A 20,444-nucleotide genomic window follows, 5' to 3' on the forward strand; every position below is an offset into this window, starting at 1 on the left:
CAACAGAATCTCGATTCTGATAGCGACTCGCTCCTCCGCCATCCCACCACGCTGACCTCCCCGTTCGTCTCGCGTCCAGCCTGCCGCCCTGACCGCTCTGCATTGGCTCTCTCGCCTGCTGTCTCTTTCTCGCCCGCCAGCCCGCCGCCCGCCCACCGACTGCGTTGTTTTGTTTTCCTAAACCTGGCCCTCCCACTTCTGCGATCGCTGTGTGACCTGCGTTTCTGCCCCCGTCGCCCTCCTATCGCATTCCGCCTCTCCACGAGCCTGAGTCCCGGTTCCAATCCATACACCCCGACTTTATCTGCCTCTGCTTCTTGTGCTCCCTTCTTCTATTGCTGAACCCGGCCGGAGGCTGCTGGTGAACACCACGGAGTTCGTCTGTTTCGAGTGGTATAACGCGGCTGAAGTGAAGCCTTCCTCTGCTCATCAACAGCGTTTGAATAAATAACGCATCTAGATCTACGATACCTCCCCTTCCCAATTCTTTCTGTTCTTTTTAGTTTCCTCCCTGAACTCCCTCCGCTCGCTTCTGCGCAGCGCCACGCTTCCGCCCTCTTTCTTTTCTTTTTCCCCGCCTTCAGCTTGCTGCCAGTAGCGGCAAGAAATGGCCGACCAAAATGAAATTGATTTGGACTCTATCATAGATAGATTGCTGGAAGTAAGGGGCAGCCGTCCTGGCAAACAAGTCCAACTTCTAGAATCCGAGATTCGACATCTCTGCACAAAGGCGCGGGAAATCTTCATCTCGCAACCTATACTCTTGGAGTTAGAAGCCCCAATCAAGGTACACAAACTTCTCTACTGCCAGCATACGCACTGTTTTGCCTACCGCAGCGTCTTAACCTTTCTTCACTCACTAACCCGGTACCTCCGCACTTAGATTTGTGGCGACATTCACGGCCAATATTATGATCTTTTACGACTGTTCGAATATGGCGGTTTCCCCCCAGAAGCCAACTACCTGTTTTTAGGCGATTACGTCGATAGAGGTAAACAATCGCTGGAAACCATCTGCCTTCTTCTTGCATATAAAATCAAATATCCCGAAAATTTTTTTGTGCTCCGCGGTAACCACGAATGTGCCTCGATCAACCGTATTTATGGCTTCTACGATGAATGCAAACGAAGATACAACATCAAGTTGTGGAAGACCTTTACTGATTGTTTTAACTGCTTGCCCATTGCTGCCATTATTGACGAGAAGATTTTCAGTATGCATGGTGGCCTCAGCCCTGATTTGAACTCTATGGAGCAGATTCGACGTGTCATGCGCCCCACTGATGTAAGTCGCCTTGTTTACCTCCTAGGCTTATTTCTCTTTATAATTACACACCAGGTGCTGCTGCAAGAAGCTGCTCAAGGCTCAAGTACTAACTGCTGCCGGCAACCCAGATTCCTGATTGCGGCCTTCTCTGCGACCTCCTCTGGTCCGATCCTGACAAGGATATAACGGGCTGGAGCGAAAACGACCGAGGCGTATCTTTCACCTTTGGACCAGACGTGGTCGCAAGATTCCTACAGAAGCACGACATGGACCTTATATGTCGCGCCCATCAGGTCGTCGAGGACGGATACGAGTTTTTTTCTAAGCGTCAATTAGTCACTCTCTTTAGTGCTCCAAACTATTGTGGAGAGTTCGATAATGCCGGCGCGATGATGAGTGTTGACGAAAGCCTTCTCTGTTCATTTCAGGTTCGTCTCAATTTTCGGAAAAGACCCTTTTTATTCAACCTTAACTAACTTATTGTCAACCATAGATACTAAAACCAGCCGAAAAGAAACAAAAGTACGTCTACGGGGGCATGAGCACAGGCAGACCCATCACTCCTCCCAGGAAACAGAAAAAGAAGTAGAAAGCATACGAGCTCCTCCATGTATAACAGGTTCGGGCGGAGATAAATCCCCTTCGTATCGTTAGTTCGGCGATCCAGACACCACCACCTCGCAAGCCTGTCCATAAAGACGTCACGACTTTCCACACCTCGTTCGCACGATATGAACCTCTTAGCGCTGTACCCGTCGAGTTTAGACCACGCCGTCCCTCCAGTCCAGAAACCCCCTTCCTGAACGATTACACCTTACCCCGACCGTTCGAACGACGAACAATCGGCTTTTAATTTTCCGCTGTGACCGACGTTTTGTGTCTTATCTCCCATCGTACTGTTTACTGGACGCTTTTTTGTGTAATTTTCTCTCCTTTTTTTTTTTTCTCCTTTTTTTTTTTCTCCTTTTTTTTTTATTTTCGCGCTCCCTTTGCTTCATATTGTGCAGGGGTTGGGAAAGAGGCATTTTTCTTATTTCCCCTTCCTCGCGTCGGTAATTGAGGGGGATGTTGGTGGGTTGGGACTCTTTAACTAATGCGAAGCAAAGGTGTCAACGTTCTTCACCCTTCTTTTTGCCTCGCCGTTGCCTTTTAGTCCGTTCTCGTTATTATTTAGTCTATGCTCTAGCAATGTATGAGAAGTCAGTGGTACTTTGTTCGACGGTATTAATTGTGGGGGTTCCTTGGGAAGGGATGTCTCGGGATGTCTTTTCGGTCAGCAGATCATTTTAGAGAATCCCTCTTTCCGAGCTTTTGTTACCGTCTCTAGTTCTTGTATGTGTGCGCGATAATAGGCGTCATCACAAATGGCACTGCATAGCCACATATACATACATACATACAATTCACAGACACTGACTCCGCCTACTGGCTTAAGGCAAATAATTACATTATATGTTTTTTTGATTTTAACGATTGCAACATTATCTGTAGTGCATTGCGTTAGAACCAACTGGTGCACCTGGATTGAGGTAACTTGTGGGGTCGGCATGCCAATATGGGGTACGGATCCCGGGTGCAACACCCAGAATTAAGTAAATGTAGGGTAGACATGTTGGACTTTTCCATGCGTAGTGGCCTAAGAGAAACCAAAATAAGGAAAGCAATAAAAGACCGACCGCTCAAGATTGCATGTGGTATTAATGTAGCGGAAGAGCTATGGAGATTCTGATAAATCCGCTAAGAGAGTACCGGCAAGGAACGCGCCCTAGAGACGAAATCTGGTTTGAATCCGATAGCCAAAGGAAAACTAGAGGACTCCAGAATATCTTAACATTAAAGAGAAAAATGATAGGAAGTGGGGAAACTATTCGGAGGTGGTTGGGGGGAAATAACATCGAAGTTGGGGAGGGATTCGTGACAAGGATACAGGGGGTAGTTCGCTTAAAGAGACGTCGGGTCGTTTCAAGGGTAAAAGATCCAGAGAGAATGATGGAACTCTCCGGCGGAAGGAAAAAGCAGAAGACGCCCCCATAAACAAGTCCACTGATGGCATACAAGTAAAATATTATCGTGCGCAAAACATAAGATGACTTCCAGATTTAGACGTATTGCGATAACCATCTGATACCTTCGCCATAGCCTATACATTGAGCAAAAAAAGACGTTAGCATATCACCTTATTGGGGTATGGGTAGCAGCTGCACAGAGGTAGAAAATGATGCTCAACTCACCAGAGCGTCCGATAATAGTGCACATAAACACCTCAATAGGTCGAATTCCCTCCAACGGGACCTTTCCTTTGCCCGTGGTTTGATATAATCCCAAGGCACCACGGAGCTGGTCTTCGGAAACAGCCATAGGGTGGTCGATCTTATTGCCGAGGACCAAGAACGGAACCTTGCCTAGGTCTTCCATGGCGAGGAGGGCATCGAGTTCGGCCTTGGCTTCGGGGAAACGCTCATGGTCAACGGCATCAACCATGAAAACAATTCCATTGACTTCGGGGAAGTAATCTTTCCACAGACGGCGAGCTGTTTTGAAGACGTTAAAGAGAATCCACAGTTGGTGAGAAGACTGGGCAGTGCTTACCCTGGACGTGGCCTCCCAAATCAAAGGTTGTGAATGTATTGTTGCCAATTGAGAGTTCCTCGGAAGCTAATAACAAAAAAAAAAAATAGCTCAGCAAGTTGTTCCAAGGTATACCTTAAACTGCTTCCCCTCCCTTCTTTCCAAGCCAAAGCGTAGATAATTATTCAGGGAGTAAAATGCGGAAGAGGCGATTGAAAATACGTACTCGGATGTGCGGTTGGCTGCAAAAGCGCGACTCTGCCATTCTTCAGTCAAGTCAGTAAACAAAACGTCAAGAAAAAAATAATAATAGCCCACGCCAGAAAGAACAGATAGAACTTACCTTCAACATCTGCAATAGAGTAGATTTTCCAGCATTATCCAAGCCCAAAAAGAGCAGTTTGGCATGCTTGTTTAATAGCCCCAGAGAGGCAAGAATATCATAAACTGTTTCCCACAAAGATCTTGTCAGCCCATCTAGAACACAAAACAGCGATACACGAACAGCAATGACAGTATGGGGATCCACTGCACGCGTAACAAAACAAAGGACGCCGAGTGAGTTTCCTTCCCCAGACTGTAGGGACATGTTCCGGAATGCGTGAAGATTGGTCCTTGGATCAGGAAAACCAGACATAACTTCCCCAGACGCACCAACACGCACAATAGAACATTCACCAAAACAAAAGGCTCTTTTCCCCAGATCCAGAGAACAAACAGGGACAAAAAGTAAAAAAAAAACCAGGGTGTCTACTTACACCAGTTGATAATCCACATGATTAGAAACAAATGCTGTCTTTCTCCGAAAACACAAGAGCTTGCTTTGTTTTTGCACTTGACAAGTATTGCTAGTAGGGCACCGTATCGTTGCTTTTTTTCTTTACAAGGATAGACGGATGACAGATTGTAGGGTAAGCTAGGCCACACACAAGAGAGACGACCGGCTTTTGAGATGTCACTTGCTGGCGGGCGTTGGGAGTTCTCGGGAGATGATAAGTTGGTCACTTCAGGGCGATGGCGCTACGCCGGATGCGGCGTAGCGGGGCGGGAGAGCTTGGGCTGAGTCAGCGGCCTCGGAGACCGGCGTGTTACGTAAGGAGGAAAAGCACGACACCGAGAGATAGATGATGCTCATATTTGGGCTATCACGTTGCTTGCTATAAAAACACCTTCCGTATGATGCCTTACTCCATAATAATGGAAATAAAAGAAGCCCCTAATGACGAGAATAGCATTGAAAATCAAAACTAAGAAACAATAATCCCTCCCCCAAAGTGCAAGCGAAAACAAGCAAATGCAAACCACCAGAGCAAAATGCAATGAGAATTTTCAGCCCAATCTAAATAAATTTGCAGATTGCCAAACGAGGTGAACAAAAGAAATGATGATGGGATTCTGTAGGGCTTAATGTGGTGCGGCCGTCCTTTGAATAAGGGGCGATATTAAAAGAGCAGTACAAGAGAATCATAAGAAAAAAAGTGTAGAAAGTAAAGAGAGAAAGCGCAGCAAGGCCGTGTATCTCGCGCGTGGCTAAAAGATAAAAAAAAGGTATATACGAGAAGATATAATGTGCGTTATTCAATGTGTACCTGGAAATAGCGCCGGTTTATCCGATCAGTAATGGTGAAGGGACAAAAAAACTCCGCCGGGTCATTCATGAGTTTCATATGCATATAGAAACACGGGGTCGTTAATTTTTTCTCTTTCCGGTTTTAAGAACGCCGTTCCCAAGTTTTGAATCAGACAGATAGGACAAGTTGGCCATCAGTAATAACGTTGTAACCCTTGAAGCGTTCGGCAGCCTCGAGGCCTCGTTCCCTCATGCGTTCGGCGCCTTTTCCGCAGAGAGGCTTCTTCCGCTCTAGCTGTTCCTTGGCAGCCTTACGACAATGCTGACGCCAGAATTTTTCTTTGCGCTTTTCGCGTTTCTTTTCCAGGCCAGCAACAATGTCGATTGGTCCGCGGGTGTGTGTAGCCTGAACAGCCGTATCTTGAACAGGCGAGGTAGAAGGCGTGCTGGAAATCTGGCGAGGCTGGGCGAGGCGTGCAAAGAAAGGGTTTGGAGTGCGAGGCAGCGACGAGGTACGGGTACGGTTTGGTCGTTGGGCAAGGCCGTTAAAATGCACGTGGTGAGCTGGAGGTCGTTGTGTGACAGATGTGCGACGGGTGGGTGGGGGAGATCGCAGCCTGCCATGAGGCGGCGGTGATCTCAGGTGGCGAGGAGAGCGACCGAATAGGCGACGAGGCGGAGGAGAATGAAGGCGCTTTGGGGAGTGATGCGGGGTGGTGCGACGGGCATGAGCATTTTGCCTTCCACGAAGGGATTCCTCATCAAATCCTTTGAATGGGTTTGACAGTTTGGAGTGCTTTTTGCTCTTGGAATGCACCGTCTCCTCCTCGTCGTCATCCTCATCTTCTGGACCGGACGTCGGGAAACTAGGATCGATATCCTGTGGAATCGGAACATGTTTCGAGCGGCGTCGCTCCTCTAAGCACGAAACATATGCAGCTTCAATCGGCCTATCCTCATCCAGAGTACCACATACAAAATCTGTACTGTCTGGAAGAGTAGGTGTGCCAGGGCGAAATTTGACTGGCTTGCTTGCCTTGCTTGGTCTGCGTTTCGGTGCAGGGATGACCTCGACGGGATGTCGGTGGGTCTCAACAGATGTATTAGATTCTCTGCGGGAAAATCCTCGCCACAAATCTTGGGGAGCATTATCCTTAACAGCAGACGTAGGTTTTTGAGTCCAGAATGCATATTCTCCTGATCCGTCACTCTCGTCATCGGAAGAGGCAAAACCCGCTTCGTTGTCGGATTCGTTCCCGCCATCAGATTCTTCTTGAATGGTTGAACTGTTGCGGCCGTCATCACTATCATCACCATCATCACCGTCTTCATCATCATCCTCGTCATCCTCATCCTCAAGGTCATCATCATCGTCATCTTCATCATTAATTTCAGCGTCATCCTCTTCGTCTTGTCTAGCTTCTTCCTCTGCCTCTTCACCTAGTTTTCTAATAGCCAGCTCCTTCTTCATGCAGTCATTCATTGTGATCTTTTGCTTGTAGTTCGTTTCTTGATTGACCCAATCATCATCATCTGATTCGCTTCCAAACTCATGAAAACGCACAGCATCAGAAAGAACATTTTGCTGTTTCACTTGATCCTTATCTGACGTAGTTGAGATTTGTGGTTTGGAAGTCATTGAGTTGGGGGCTGATGTGTGACTACCACCGCGTAAGGTTGAAGGTGCAGGGGATCGACTGGCTCGCAAACTAAGCGGTGCTTTCCCAAGCGCAGGTGAGGCTTCTTTTCGGTCGCTTTCATTCACACCAGGTCGGGTGGGGCAGATAAAAGTGAGTGCAGACTTTCGCTTAATGGCTGCTCCAGCACTAGCCTCTTTAATAGGCTCACTGGATGCCTTGTTCTCCTCATTGATAAGTTGGCGGCCACAAGCAAAGGTGATACAGCGTTTGCGGCCTAGGTTCGCCTCCAACTGCAACTCACGTTGGTCGACAGGTTTTGCGTGCACAACACCATGGTGGTCAACATGAGGCAACCGGTTATACTGGGGAGGAGGGCTGGGCGTATTCGAGCGGAAGGGGCTGGTGGTCTCACTGTCGCTTGTTAATTCAGCGGTCGATGCAATACTGCGATTCGAGAGGGCGGATGAAGTCGTCAGGCCAGCCAAGTCTGGAATCGTAGGCAGCTTCGCTGTAGCTGAATCGATGGGTGACAGCTCTGGGCTGCTTAAGAGGGCTCGGGTCAGAAGTGACTCTTTCTTCCTCCCATCGATGGCCTTCGTCTTGGCGTAGGTGGGAGGAGGTAGAGTAATGGATCGAGAGAAAGCGAGAGAAGGTCTTTTGGCAAGGCGACGATGATCTGGAGGTTCGTCAGGGTCGGCGGCGACCTCCTCATCATCGGCGGTGGGGGCATTCGTCTTCGATACTGAAAACATGTCGAATGATGTAGGCATGGATATCGTACCAAGCCGAACGACGAGGTCTGAAACGTAAAGGAAGAGGTGATGGCTAGTGGTGCTGTAGAACTCGAGCAATACCGAAATCTAGCAGATCTTCGTGGTCACAAGAATCACCCGCAAAGGTGGTGGAAAACGACGCAAAAAAAAAGCCAACAAAGCCACCAAGTCAAACAAACCACCCAGAAACGAAAATTGGGTAGGAAGGAAGCAGTGATGGAGGAGTTATGTCTCAGACGGGTTAGAGAGGAGCTGGGCGGTCGAGGGAAGGGTGAAGGTCGCTTTGGCTGAGGCTAGAGAACCTCAGACAAGCCGCACAGCGGGGAGGAGGAGGTTGAGATCAAATAGGATCAAATATGGGGTCAAAGTCGGGAGTCCGTCAGGACGGCTATTGTCATAACAGCCGGATGGACATCATGGTGAAAAAAAGGTACGACAGGTAGCCGGAGGGTGTGTGGGAGAAGGAAACAAGGAGGGACGGAAGGGTGTGGTTCGGATTCGAGCAAGCGCAGCGCCGTAGGCGGGGAAGAGGGACGAGATGAGGAGCAAGGCAGATGTTTGACTCGAGGAGGCCGACGAACAGCGACGAAGGCGAGAAGAAGAAATTATACTCCGTAGAGCGATTGCTTATTGGGCGCGAGTGGGCGCGGCGAAATGCAGGGCGAGCGACTGGAGAACGTCGCAAAACCACAACCGAAGGACGGCAGGCGGCAGGGATGGGAGGGCCCGTCTGGCAGGAATCAGGCGCCGGCCGAGAGCACAAGGCGACAGACGGGCTGGCAGCGACGCGAGAGAGGGAGAGAGAGAGAGAGAGGGAGGGAGGAGAAGCGATGGAGGATGAGGAGAAGGACAGGGACGAGAGAGGGCAGATGAGCAGAGGAAAAAGAGAAGCGAGAGAAAGGCGGTGGGGGGGCGAAACGGGGCCGTACGGGAAAACACGTCAGTACGGCGGCGGCGGTTACGTAAGCGCATACGGGCGCGGTGGTTGGCTGGGCACGGGGCAGGCGGCGGCGCAGGCCCAAAACACGGCCGGGGCAGAAACACACCGCCGCGTACGGGCCGGTAACGTACGCAGAAACAGGCCGTGCGCGGCGCAGTTTCAGGAGAGCGGACAGCCAGTCGCGGCGGGCGAAAATGGCGATTTGGGTCGGTTGGCAAGCTAATCACGGAGTAATTAATCACTGCTGGCGAACTCTCGCAGTCAGCAGATGTTGCGCAGGGCCAAGCCCGCGCAAAACCTGGAAAGACGCGCCAGGATGCGGATCAAGCAGCGGTCAGGGTGGCCGCCATCCCGGCCCAGCTCGTCGTTGTGCGCGAGCCGGCGTCGCGTCCCGGGTCGTCTTCCCCGGCGCCGTGCTGGGCAGGGCAGGGGGCCTGAAAAGCAAGCAGCATACGGAGCAGTACGTGGCCAAGTAGTAGTATGTCCATGCGAGCCCGGCGACAAACTGAGATACATACATACATACATGCATGCTGCGCCTGCAGCCAAAAGCTTGACGCCGAAAAGCTCCTGTCAGCCCGGACGGCGTCTGTACGACCGCTGCAGGCGAGAATAACAAATGCCCGCTGCAGTCGCCCGCAATTAATATTAATTGCAAAAACAAACAACCTGCACAGCGTGAAACCGCCCGGCCGTCCTTCGCTCACCGCACTTCTTCTGCCGCACCCGCGGTTTCGTTTCTTCCCCCTGGCCCCTTTCATTTCACCACCACCACCACCACCACGCGCCCTGATCAGCAGAGTCAGCCCTCACTCCTCGACCCGCGGCGCCGGGCGTCTCTCCACGCCGCCTGAATCACCGCCGCAGCGCGTGCCCGCCGCGACGCCGACAGCAGCCGCGAGCACAGGAACCCCAGGGCGCCAAGCGTGAAGTCCTGATCGAAAATGTGCGCCGGTGAGCCACGCGGTGGAGCCACGAGCGATGCTGCGATCGAGTTCTGCGGTCAGTAGTGTGGCGCGGACAAGCTGTGGAAAAGATATAAACCGCTCACCAAACTGAGAGCTGCATCCCAGCCCTCGTAGTCTCTGCGCCAGCGAGCGCTTCGCCGCGCACGCTCCAGGCGTGCCCTGATCCGCGAGGATGAACACCTCATACTCATCCACAATGCTCTCAAATATCCTCCCGCCGGCAAAACTCGTCGTCATATTCGCAAGCCGAATGCCCTTTAGTTCTGCCAAGCAAGACGCCCATTTTCTCAGCAGAAGCGCTTCGGCCTCGTACCCATGGCCAAACTGCCCTTCTTCCTTTTCCACAGCATCACCATCATCATCATCATCATCATCATCCTCGCCACCATCCTTCGCATTATTCCGTAAGAGAATTTTGCTCTCCAGCCGCCGAATCTCTCGTTTCAAATCATCCCAGTCCAGCAGGCCTGGAAGCCCCCATTTCCCTACCAGGCCCCACAGCAGGGCAATCGTTTTCTCACGGTACCCGTCGACTATGTCTTCGGGCCGAAGATCCTTTGCTATCATACCCACACCGCGCACTCCACACAGAGCACTCAGCGCAACCTGAACGTTGAATACCTTTGTGGCGCGACTGTTGCATGGTACCTTCAGATGCTGAGATAGGGGCCAGCTCTCCCTTCCTTCCACCAGGGATAAGACTTGTCCCGTGGGCAGTGTCACGCTGCTAGAGCAGCTTTCTCGACCACCTGACTCTGGTTCGCATAGAAAGAGAAGTAGTTCAACTAGCCGCGTCAGGAGAACGCCATCTCGAAGGTCGACCGCCAGGTTCTTGATCCGGTACTCATATTCCTGTAAACAATACTGCTCATAACCCACCTGGCAGTCAATATGGCTCAACGGACGCAAGACGTCTCCAACTGTCGGGTTCAGCATGCTCATCAACGCCTGCAGTGCTGCCGCCGAAGATTTATAACTCGACGATGCCAGGAACAGGCATCGAGGCAGACTCGTTCCGGCCGCGAGTCTGGCCTTGTCCAGTAGCAAAATCATCATGACGCCCCTTAGGACAGTCCTGCAATATGGCGAACCCTCCACGCCATCACCCTCGCCACCGCATTTCAACGGCCGGTCTTCGTTTCGAATCAGAAACGTATCCAGAAACGCCTCCAGCGCACGCCGCGTCACCTTCTCTGGTCGTCCATTCTCCCCGTTTAGCGAGTCTCTCTCCGTGGAAATCCGTCTTCCCACCACCGTTTCCGCAGCGGCGCGCAGTGCAGACGGATGGTACGTGGTCAGCCAAAAGTCCAAAAACTTCCGACGCATGCCTACATCCTCCTTCAAGCGATTCCCACGTTGCAAGACATCTTTAGGTATGCGCAGTGCACCGTAAAGCAAGGAGGCTTGCACCCGTTTGAAAAGGAGAGAAAAGTATGCATCTTGATAATGCTCGAGAAGCTCGTGGCGTAGACTGTCGGCGTCGGATGGCACTGAAATCCCACGGGCAGAATCAAAAAGACCGTTCACCAGCTGCGTGATGACAATTTCCTGATGCGCAAGCCAGTTCTCCTCATACATCCGCGGATTCGAAATGTCTTCCGTGAGCACTGGGTATTTCTGAATCGAAATACGAGGCACCACGGACCTCGTGGGGGTCCTCCTCTTCGCAGGTTGTTTCGGTGACGATCGTGCTGGAGCCTTTTCTTGGTCTTTCGATAATTCTCCCAGTCTCTCGTTTGCACGCTGTAGGTTCGGTTTGCCGGGAAGAATGTTCGACTGGCGTCTCCTCGGGCTATTTGGACAACTAGGCTGCAACGCCTTGGACTTTCTACTAACTGCCTTCTGCTGCGGTGACGTCTCCTTATCCGCTGCTGTCGAACTAACTGCCGCTGACACCACTCGTCGCTTTGCGGATGGTGGCTTGAAATCCGGAAGGTCAAACTTCTCGGCATCTTTTTGATCCGTGAATTTCGATGCCCCAGGCGGGACATTTTCTTTCCCGGTGTTCGACCCAGCAACATCGTATGGGACTGCAGACTCCTGTTCAACATGAACTGCCGTCATCAGCGGCCCTCTAGGCGATGCCGTTCGCGAAACGCGCCTCTGTTCCCGTTTCTTCGCAATCTGGGCTTCAAGTTTCTTTATCCCACAGCCATCGTTCCTATCTGCCTTCAAGGGACTAAATATACTCATGAACATCGTTGGCATAGTCGTGTCATCAGGCGGTATATAGATCGTCCCCCTTCTGCGGTCCCGCTTTATTGTCTCTTTGACATCAGTATCTTTGCTCTCAACTGGCTCAGAAACATCTTTCGTGGTCTGCGGGCATTCAACCTGCTCGATCACTGGCGAAGGCTGCTGCTGCTGCTGCTGCTGTTCCACTTTTTGTTTTCTCTGACCTCTCTTTGGTGAAGGCACCGGAGCAAAGCTAACTCTTTGCTTTCCGGGCAATCTCTGCGCTGGCTGACCTAGCAGCGAGGATGCCGTCTTCCCCATCGTCGTTTTGCGCCATGTCGCTGTGGGAAGCCCGCTCGCTCTCGTCGTGGCCGGGTCTTCGTGGATCTTGAAGGTCGCAGCTCTTTTGACTCTGCGTGGGCTCTGACGCGTCAGGATGCAGTCCACGTCGAGCGTAAAGTCGACGGCAGCGGTATCGTCGTTTTCATCGTAGATGGTGAAAGGGGCGGTGGAGGATTTGGAGGCGGCTTTCGCCGGACAGGGCGTCGCTGCTTCGGTATAGTGAATGGGAGGCATGATTTTCGTGTCGTTAGTATGTTAGGTTATGTCAGTGTGGTAAACTATTGAATATAGTACGGTCGCTGCAATGTTGTAGTGGAGTACAGAGAGCTCTACTCTGTATAGTTATCGATCATGTCATGGCGCTCGCCACTTGAGTCATGGACAATCCGGTTTGGATAGACCAAGTTTCCGAGTCACAATGGCAGTTGAGGTATAATTAAGTTTGGTTTATCAATGTTGTATGACTTCTTTTTGTCACCCCCCTAAGCTGCAAAGCTTCCCGGTCATTGATGTTTACACCCAGCCCAGATCAGAACCACGTCTCCAGGGGCAACCAGTGATTATGTAATCCATTATGAGATCGGGCTCAACGCTCATTCAACATCAGAATCTTATCGTAACACTGGATGCATGAATGTCGAATCCTAGATAATAATGTTCTTTCCAGAGTGATCTGTATGGGCTTAAAAAACACACATTGGAATCCTCGGGGGATTTCCGCCGATTTAACTCGTAAACTAGTACCATAATAATTCTGTATACCATCCATCCCTTTTGGTTAAATGACAATGGTATCATGCCGGAAAGAAAAACCGATGAATACATGACAACAACATGCTGCTGCAACAGATTAACAAAAATCCAGTACAACGCCTCCATGCCATAGAACGCCTGTAAGTAAGCAAGAGAGCCGCAGCGCAAACAAAACAAAACAAAAACCAAAAAAAAAAAATCAAGGCAGCCACCCATGAGTATAATACAACTTGGGCAGACGAAGCATGACCCTTCAAATAGAAGAAAAATCGCTTTTTGGTATATCCCCCACACAACATGTATTCCCGAGATCACGCAACTCAGGCAAATAAATGCTCAGGTAGAGACGCTTCCACCCCGGAAAAGGAAGGACAACCACTCAAAAAAACAAAGAGTAATGCTCAAAATCAAAAACGGAAAGAAAAAATCACGTATAATAATGCACAAGCTCATGTAAGTAAACAGGCAAAAGATGAGCCAAGAAATAGACAAATAAATGGAGAAGCAGAAAAAGGTTTGGAGAGAGCCATATCCCAGGAACACAGAAGAACCACAAACCAAGGGGCAAAAAAAAAAAAAAGCAAGAGCAAAAAAGCAAAAAAAAAAAAAAAAAAAGATTAGGACTCTTTCGAGCATCATACAGTCATTTCCGTCGTTGCTTTTTTGGTGTTGAGAAACAATCAAGCCACCCATCGCTCAAAGTTCTTCAAAACTCCAGAAGAGAGAGAGGCGGGGGGAGAGAGAGTGTGAAAAAAAGGCAACCAATGGAAGCAAAAAGCACAATTGCTTGGTTATAAAACGCTTGCAAATCGTGGCCGTAGGCGTCGAAAATGGAGGTATCATCGTACGTCGTGTGAGAGAGAGCCTACCCCAACGCCCGACCGCCAGTGGAAATCACTTGGCTGGTCGCTCTCGTCACGGGCGGCTGAATGTGTCCGACCGGGTGAAGATCGGAGCCAGCGGGTGGGTGGAAGCCAACGTCTCTCTGCTTATTGTTCCAAGTCCCATCGTCCAAAACCGTTAACCAGTTTGCACCGACTTCGTTTTTCAACGCTTCTAGCCGTTGACGGTAGAGGTCACCACTACCGTCCCAATCCACACCTTCGATGACAGGAAGGAAATTGTCTCCACTACCAGAGGTTACGATTTTGGGGGGTGGTACGGGAGCACCGGGCGCAGTATTTGTGTTTAGACGAGGGAGATTTGGTCGTGAGGGTATACCTTGGTGGTCCTGGAGGGGGGAGCCGAATGCGGGAGTGGTGGGTTCCACAATTTCTGTGCTCTGTCTGCTGTCATCCTGTGCTAGATCAACAATCCTCCGTCTGTGGCCTTTCTTGCGTCGAGAAGATCCACCGGCGTGCTCATGCTTGCGAGCCGTCGTCTTCACATTCTGGGTGTCCGCTGCATTTCCAGCAGCAGGCCGAGAGACAACTTGCTCCTTAGTGACGATATCATTGTTGCGGAGATTTATCGGCTCGTTGTGGCGAATGACGGGGGCACTCTCTGGTTCTGCAACTCTCTCCACAAGCTTTTTCCTCTCCGAATACGTTGGTCCAGAACCATCAATGACAATATCCTCTGGAAACCCGGGAGTTTTTCGAAACAGGTTGAAGATGGTGATTCTGTAGTCAGGGTGCGTCTTTGTAAACGGGTTCCCTGCAACCCAAATTTCACGAAGGTACGGAATCGCTGTCAGTCGAGCCATCTCAGTAGGGTCAGGAATGTTGTTCTCGCGTAGATCGAGGCGTTCTAGAGAGAGCAAACGTTCTACGCCGGCGATAGACCGCAGCCTATTTGCACGAAGGTTCAAGGCGGTGATTGCAGGAAGAGGGTTGCGTGAAATGGAGTGCAAAGAGTCTATCATACAATTGGACAGGTTCAGCGACCGTAGAGCGACCAATGTCGAAAGACTATCAGGTACTTCGGTGAAGAGGTTCCAGGACAAGTCCAACGACTGCAGAGTATTTACAACGGGAGCCAAGCTTGCAGCCGTGATTGTGGTGATGGAGTTGTCAGCCAAGCCCAGGTGCCGAAGAAAGCGCCATTTGGTAGAGGGCAGCATTCCAACAGTCAGAAAGTTGGACATACTCCGACTGTGACATACAGTCGATGCTTCGCTTGAATTAGAGCTTCCAGAGCCAGAACGCTTAAGTTTAACTGAAGGCCCACGGGCGTGACGATGCCTCGAGCTAGGCGGCCGAGGAGGCGATGCAGCCCCTGGTGAACCTTGTTTGAATCCATCCGAGGAGCCAGCCCTCAGCATCGTAGAGCTGCTTTGGGGACTTGAACGGTTTCCAAAACTATGGCCGGTAACGGGAGATCCGGGTGCGGAGGAGGCCTTGACGAGTTCCGGTTGGATGAATGAACTTGAAGCTAGGCTGTTGAGGGGGGATTGGGGAACTCTCGCAGACCTGCGTCTCCGCTTATCAATGTCATCCAGAACAATACCCGTCAACAAATCGCCAATATCTTCAATATTAGCACGTTTCAGGGTCAACGTCCTTAGTTGTTCAGCCAAACGGTCCCAGCCAAAGAAGGAGCGGAAATCGACATCGATTACTTCCAAAGAGCCCAGGTTCTTGAACGCATGGAGGGGGACGGCGGTGTCAAAAGGAAACTCCTCGTATCCACGGATTAAGCGAGCGCGGTGATCCGGAGCAAGCCTTAGACAGGGAATCTTGGTGAAGGCAGAGTATAAGTACTTAAGATCGTTTTCGATCGCCACTCTCGCCTTTTCTGATTTTGAGATGGAGTCCTTGGTTGGGAGGCCGAACGAAGACCAGAAAACGCTCATGCCAGAGAGAACGCTGCGAACGCTAGAAACAGAATGTATGGAGTCCCGGTCACCTTTTGGTTTACGCGGCTTGTCTAAGAACGAGACGTAGGCCGAAGAAGCCTCGGTGTTGATATTCTCCAGGCGAATGTTCATGGGGCCTACGGGGACAGACAGTTCCTCGAAGCGGGACAAGAGGTAGAAAACGTGGTGGGGGGTAAGCGTCAGTTTCGCTGGCTTTATATTATGCGATGTAAAACTCAAGGATCCCAACGAGAAAACGGCAGCCAGGGAGGAGGACGTAGCGGAACGGCCGGACGAGCCATGACGGTTGGCGGTAGGGATAGAAGTAGCAGAGTCAATACTCTTCGAGGCTTGACGCCTCATCTGAAGAGCATTTGCCAATGCCTTTTCATGGGTGCGAACAAATCTGGCGAGATTCTGCGTGGAGTAGCACCGAGAGGTTAGCTACGTTCGAGCATCTGACGATTGCATGGTAGGATGCACGGCGCATGAACAGAACATGCGCAGGGTACTCTGGACTCACCTTGATGAAGAGCTGGCCATCTTCAGTATTGAGTTTCTCCATCTTGACGATAGGGCAGACTCGAGAGCGTCCGATTCCAGTGAATCGCAGGGACGGCGGGGATCAGTGGTAGAAAAAAGCTACCGCGCCAGAGGTCGACATGGCGGAAGGACGAGCAACCACAGGAAAGAAAAGAAAAAGACCTAGGCTGCTTCTGCGACCAGTCACACTAGGCAGAAGGAAAACGTCCGGCAAGGCTATGACTCAACCTGATAAGAAATAAGAGTCAGTAGAGCTGAGAAGAGGAGAAAAAAAAAACGCGCGCGCCTTGTGTCGCCTCCCAACGCCCTAGCAGGAAAACACAACACAAAAGAGGACAGTTCACAGCGGCAGCAGCAGGCAGCTTCTATAGCCCATAACGCCACCGGAGCTTACATGGGGGGAGGGTGTGATGGAGGTAGTGGTGGATGTAGGGTGTAATCATGACTTGGGTGTTCAGGTGGAGGCGGCGGTTGACTGAGGCTGGGGGCCGTGTGACCGGCGCGCGCCCCAGACAACAACAGCTGCGATTCAGACCAGCACCGGCTGTCGCAGAGCAGGCCGGCGCGGCGGATGCGAGACGGGCAGACGGGGAGTCAAGAAGCACCAACAAGCTGTCGCCGCGGGGGTGGAGGCGGGCAGGCAGCTCGAGCGGACGCGACAGAGCTATAGTTATATATATGCACGCAAGGACGAATGAAACAGTGCTATGCGCCCACCTTTTCAGCGGCCCTGGGGAGGAGGTGTTGCAAACGACAAGCGCGCCCACAACGACCAGAGAAAGAAAAGAAAAAGAAAAAAGAAAAGGAGGAGGAGGAGGATGGCGGACAGAGGGAGAGTCGCCAGCAGGTGAACTCGAGAAGAGGAAGCGAAGAGAAGGAGGAGGAGGAGGGAAAGGGATGCGAGCGAGGAGGAGAATCAATTTTAACGACCGGGGGGGGCAGAGGCAGCCCCCTCGCTAGCGGGGATTTTCAGCGGCGTTGCTCGGGGCGTGACGGGGGGGGGAAGGGGAGGGGAGGCATTGCGCGCCGCCGAGCCTGCGAGCTTTTTGCTTTTGGCCGCGCAGGCATCGGCGGCACCCCGGCGGGCGAATGAGTAGGTAAACTAGTGGGTTGCGCAGCGCCAGGGACAGCGGCACGAAGGGGCGCCGTCTAAGAATAAACTCCGCTCGACAAGCGGATCTTTTATTATTATTGTTATTATTATTATTGTTATCGTTCTGTTCTGCCTCCCAGCACGGAAAACAAACCCGCCCACCACATGCCAGCCAGCCTGCCTCCAACGCCCGCCATGGACTCCCTGGTCGCGCGCGGTTGATTCAGCGTCGCCCGTTTCGGTTGTTTGTTATTACTCGACCGCCAGGCGCGGTTGCATTGCCTTTGCGCTGACGGCCGTCTTCCTGCAATTATAATAATACTAACTGCTACTAACTAACTAGTAAACTAACTCACTAGCTTTACGAGAGCCACCCCCCGTTCGCATTCCAATTTGCAATATTGCCCGCGCTGCAGAAGGGGGATCCTTACACCCAGGGTATGGTATGTCGACAGATGTATGTACAGTACAAACCTCCCGGTACCGGGCGAGCTTCGAATAACCACACAATAATGCGCTATGATCAATCAGATCGCAGCCGTGCCGTCGACCTCCACGCCCGTCTGCCGTGCAGGAAGCAGTCGAGGGAACGCCCTGTGCACCGCGGAGTGGGTCGTGGCGTTCGCCGGAAAAGCTGACGCTCGTCGGCCATTATTATTATTTATCTGCGGGCGCTGGGCTTGCCCGTCAAAAGTGTGTTGTGTGCCGCCTGGCTTGCTGATCGCCGCGCAGGGAGTTGAGATGTTTCGAATCTTTTTCTCCCACGCCCGCAGCAGGTCGCGGCCCCCCATGTTCAGCTTGCTCCGCGTCGTCTAGATAACTACACGCAAACGGCCGGGCGAAACTGTTGATTGTCCACCGCGCGATATCTGGACCCCTTTTTTTCCTTTCATATCGTATCCTCGGGAACCATCCGTACCTGTAGTATTTGTTGTTGTTGTTGTTATGATGGCGTGAAACGGCCCATTTTCCATGGACCATGGATCCGATGGGGAATCATCAACCGTTATCGCTAACCAGCCGAAATAGCCTTTTTTACACAGGAGAGTTTGATCCTGGGTTAAACCCACGGGACGTTGGCCTGTACTGAAACAGGGCCTGAACGGCACGTCTCCCAGAGAGTCAAGATAGACGCCTACAGATTTCAGGTATATTAAAGCACTTGCCGTGCACGATCGATACCGGCATTCAGGACCGCAGCAGCAGCCGACCGTCCGTCGCTTGCGTTGGCGCAGCGATCGGGTTTTGCTGGGCCCGGGCAGAGCGAGCGTGGCCGCCGCCCGGCTGGCTTAATCTCCCCTAAACCTTCGGGCGGGCACCCCAAGCCCCCGGACGGTGGTGCACAGCATTGATTGTTTTGAATCCTTCGCCTGGCTGCAGATGCGACTTGTTCGCGACAGCCTCTTTTCTCAGCCCTCTCGACTCTTTGCAAACCCAACTAATGCACAGCGCTGTAAGTATGTGTGTACATATCTCTCTGCAGAGACGGCGCCTGGTCGGTACTACCAGCTCCGCCGCTCTCATTCGTGCTGAGGCAGAGCCTGCATGTGTGTGTGTGTTCCACCACACCACGCCCGATGCCGCACACCGCTGGAGGGCGTAACTAACTAATACCGCTACTGGGCGAGGGCAGCGCGCACAGCCGGGCGACAAGACTCCGGATTGGGAGCGAGGGCTCTGAGCCCGGTTGTACGGCGTAACCAGTCACCTAATAGACGACGACTACGGAGTACTAGCTAGCTAACAGCTCCCGCCGCTGGTGTCACAAGGCTCGCATCTCCACAAGTTTCCTGATCACCAGCGTCTTGGTGGCAACGCATCGACTCGTCAGGCGAACAGGACAGAATCAAATCAGTCATTTCAAGACTCCGTCCGCCGTAGGTAAACTACTCTTGCGTCCAATACGCGGCTGCGATTTGTCGCTACATGACCACCCACCCACCGCCGCCCATCGATGTCGCCATCCGCACAATAATCAGCATGCATTCAACGCCCGCCGCGCGCCGAACATGGGTCAACCCTGGTGGCCCAAGACCTTTTCGTCGCCCTCTTCCGCCGCGTGAATGGCCCATCCGCCAGCACGCCGGCATTAGCTGCATGTTGAGCCACGCTTAAGCCCTCCTAGCTGAACCCTGTGCGCACCAGCAACGCGCAACAGATGACCTCCCTCGCTCGCGCGGACGCCCCCCCCCCCCCCCCCCCCCCCCCCCCCCCCCCCCCCCCCCCCCCCCCCCCCCCCCCCCCCCCCCCCCCCCCCCCCCCCCCCCCCCCCCCCCCCCCCCCCCCCCCCCCCCCCCCCCCCCTTCCTCGCCATGCGACTGCGCCAGCCATCGGGAGGAGCAGCCTCCCAGCCTCTGCCTCCCGACGATATCATTGGGCCTCGCGCAGATGTACTTCTTGAAGCGGCCACAGGCTTCCATGCAGAGTCATGTACGGGCGCTCGTAAGCCCCGATCCCTCTTGCGATGTCCCGGCACTGAGTGGGGCGGCGGTCACTCGGCCGGGCAGAGTACACACGGTGGTTGGCCGTGAAGCGGCATGACCAGCATCTCTAAACTACAATTCCTGTCAATCTGTCAACTGTCAAGTCTTTTGGCGCTCCACACCTTGAAGATGACGTCTCCGCGCGCGCGCGCTGCTGATGAATGTTTCCCCATTATGATTATTTGCCCCTCCATGTCACTTGCGGGAATCCTTCGTCGTCTGCAAGGCCTCACGAAGGAGGGCGGGGGAACTAAGAATAAATCGTAATCTTGACGGGCAAGCACTACTTCTTCACCGCCGTTTTTGACGCTCTCTTCTACTTACCTATCATGTATATTCTTAATTTTTAGCCCATTCTATTTTGCAGCAATGGTGCTACCTTGGTCGTTCATTCGTGGGATCAAAGCGAAGAACGATGGCACCCTCTTCCCCTATCGCCGTATCGGTGGCTTTCCTTTGGGAAGTCCTGTTTTCTTTGGATCTATACGGAGTACTCCGTACATGATATCTTGATAGAAAAGCATGGCTATCT

General features: G+C 52.2%; 5 protein-coding genes across 5 annotated transcripts; 1 reads left to right on the forward strand and 4 right to left on the reverse strand.

Moving 5' to 3' along the window:
- Positions 1–607: 607 nt before the first annotated feature.
- On the forward strand, positions 608–1,856 carry GLC7 (type 1 serine/threonine-protein phosphatase catalytic subunit glc7; the record flags this gene model as incomplete). The annotated part of the gene is made up of 4 exons (XM_049254298.1): positions 608–787; positions 884–1,285; positions 1,396–1,695; positions 1,761–1,856. 4 exons carry the CDS (start codon positions 608–610, stop codon positions 1,854–1,856), a joined length of 978 nt encoding a protein of 325 aa, XP_049106768.1.
- Positions 1,857–3,366: 1,510 nt separating this feature from the next.
- SAR1 (COPII coat GTPase) lies at positions 3,367–4,424 on the reverse strand (the record flags this gene model as incomplete). The annotated part of the gene is made up of 5 exons (XM_049254299.1): positions 3,367–3,407; positions 3,499–3,798; positions 3,857–3,922; positions 4,062–4,101; positions 4,179–4,424. 5 exons carry the CDS (start codon positions 4,422–4,424, stop codon positions 3,367–3,369), a joined length of 693 nt encoding a protein of 230 aa, XP_049106769.1.
- A 1,150-nt stretch (positions 4,425–5,574) lies between these two features.
- LOZ57_005269 (uncharacterized protein) lies at positions 5,575–7,815 on the reverse strand (the record flags this gene model as incomplete). Its single annotated transcript, XM_049254300.1, has 1 exon — positions 5,575–7,815. The coding sequence occupies one exon, from the start codon at positions 7,813–7,815 to the stop codon at positions 5,575–5,577; it is 2,241 nt and encodes a 746-aa protein (XP_049106770.1).
- A 1,752-nt stretch (positions 7,816–9,567) lies between these two features.
- Positions 9,568–12,477, reverse strand: LOZ57_005270 (uncharacterized protein; the record flags this gene model as incomplete). Its single annotated transcript, XM_049254301.1, has 1 exon — positions 9,568–12,477. The coding sequence occupies one exon, from the start codon at positions 12,475–12,477 to the stop codon at positions 9,568–9,570; it is 2,910 nt and encodes a 969-aa protein (XP_049106771.1).
- A 1,384-nt stretch (positions 12,478–13,861) lies between these two features.
- LOZ57_005271 (uncharacterized protein) lies at positions 13,862–16,358 on the reverse strand (the record flags this gene model as incomplete). The annotated part of the gene is made up of 2 exons (XM_049254302.1): positions 13,862–16,210; positions 16,317–16,358. The coding sequence occupies 2 exons, from the start codon at positions 16,356–16,358 to the stop codon at positions 13,862–13,864; spliced, it is 2,391 nt and encodes a 796-aa protein (XP_049106772.1).
- Between the last annotated feature and the right edge of the window lie 4,086 nt (positions 16,359–20,444).

Source organism: Ophidiomyces ophidiicola, assembly GCF_022830035.1.
Source record: "Ophidiomyces ophidiicola strain CBS 122913 chromosome Unknown scaffold_25, whole genome shotgun sequence".
NCBI lineage: Eukaryota > Fungi > Ascomycota > Eurotiomycetes > Onygenales > Onygenaceae > Ophidiomyces > Ophidiomyces ophidiicola.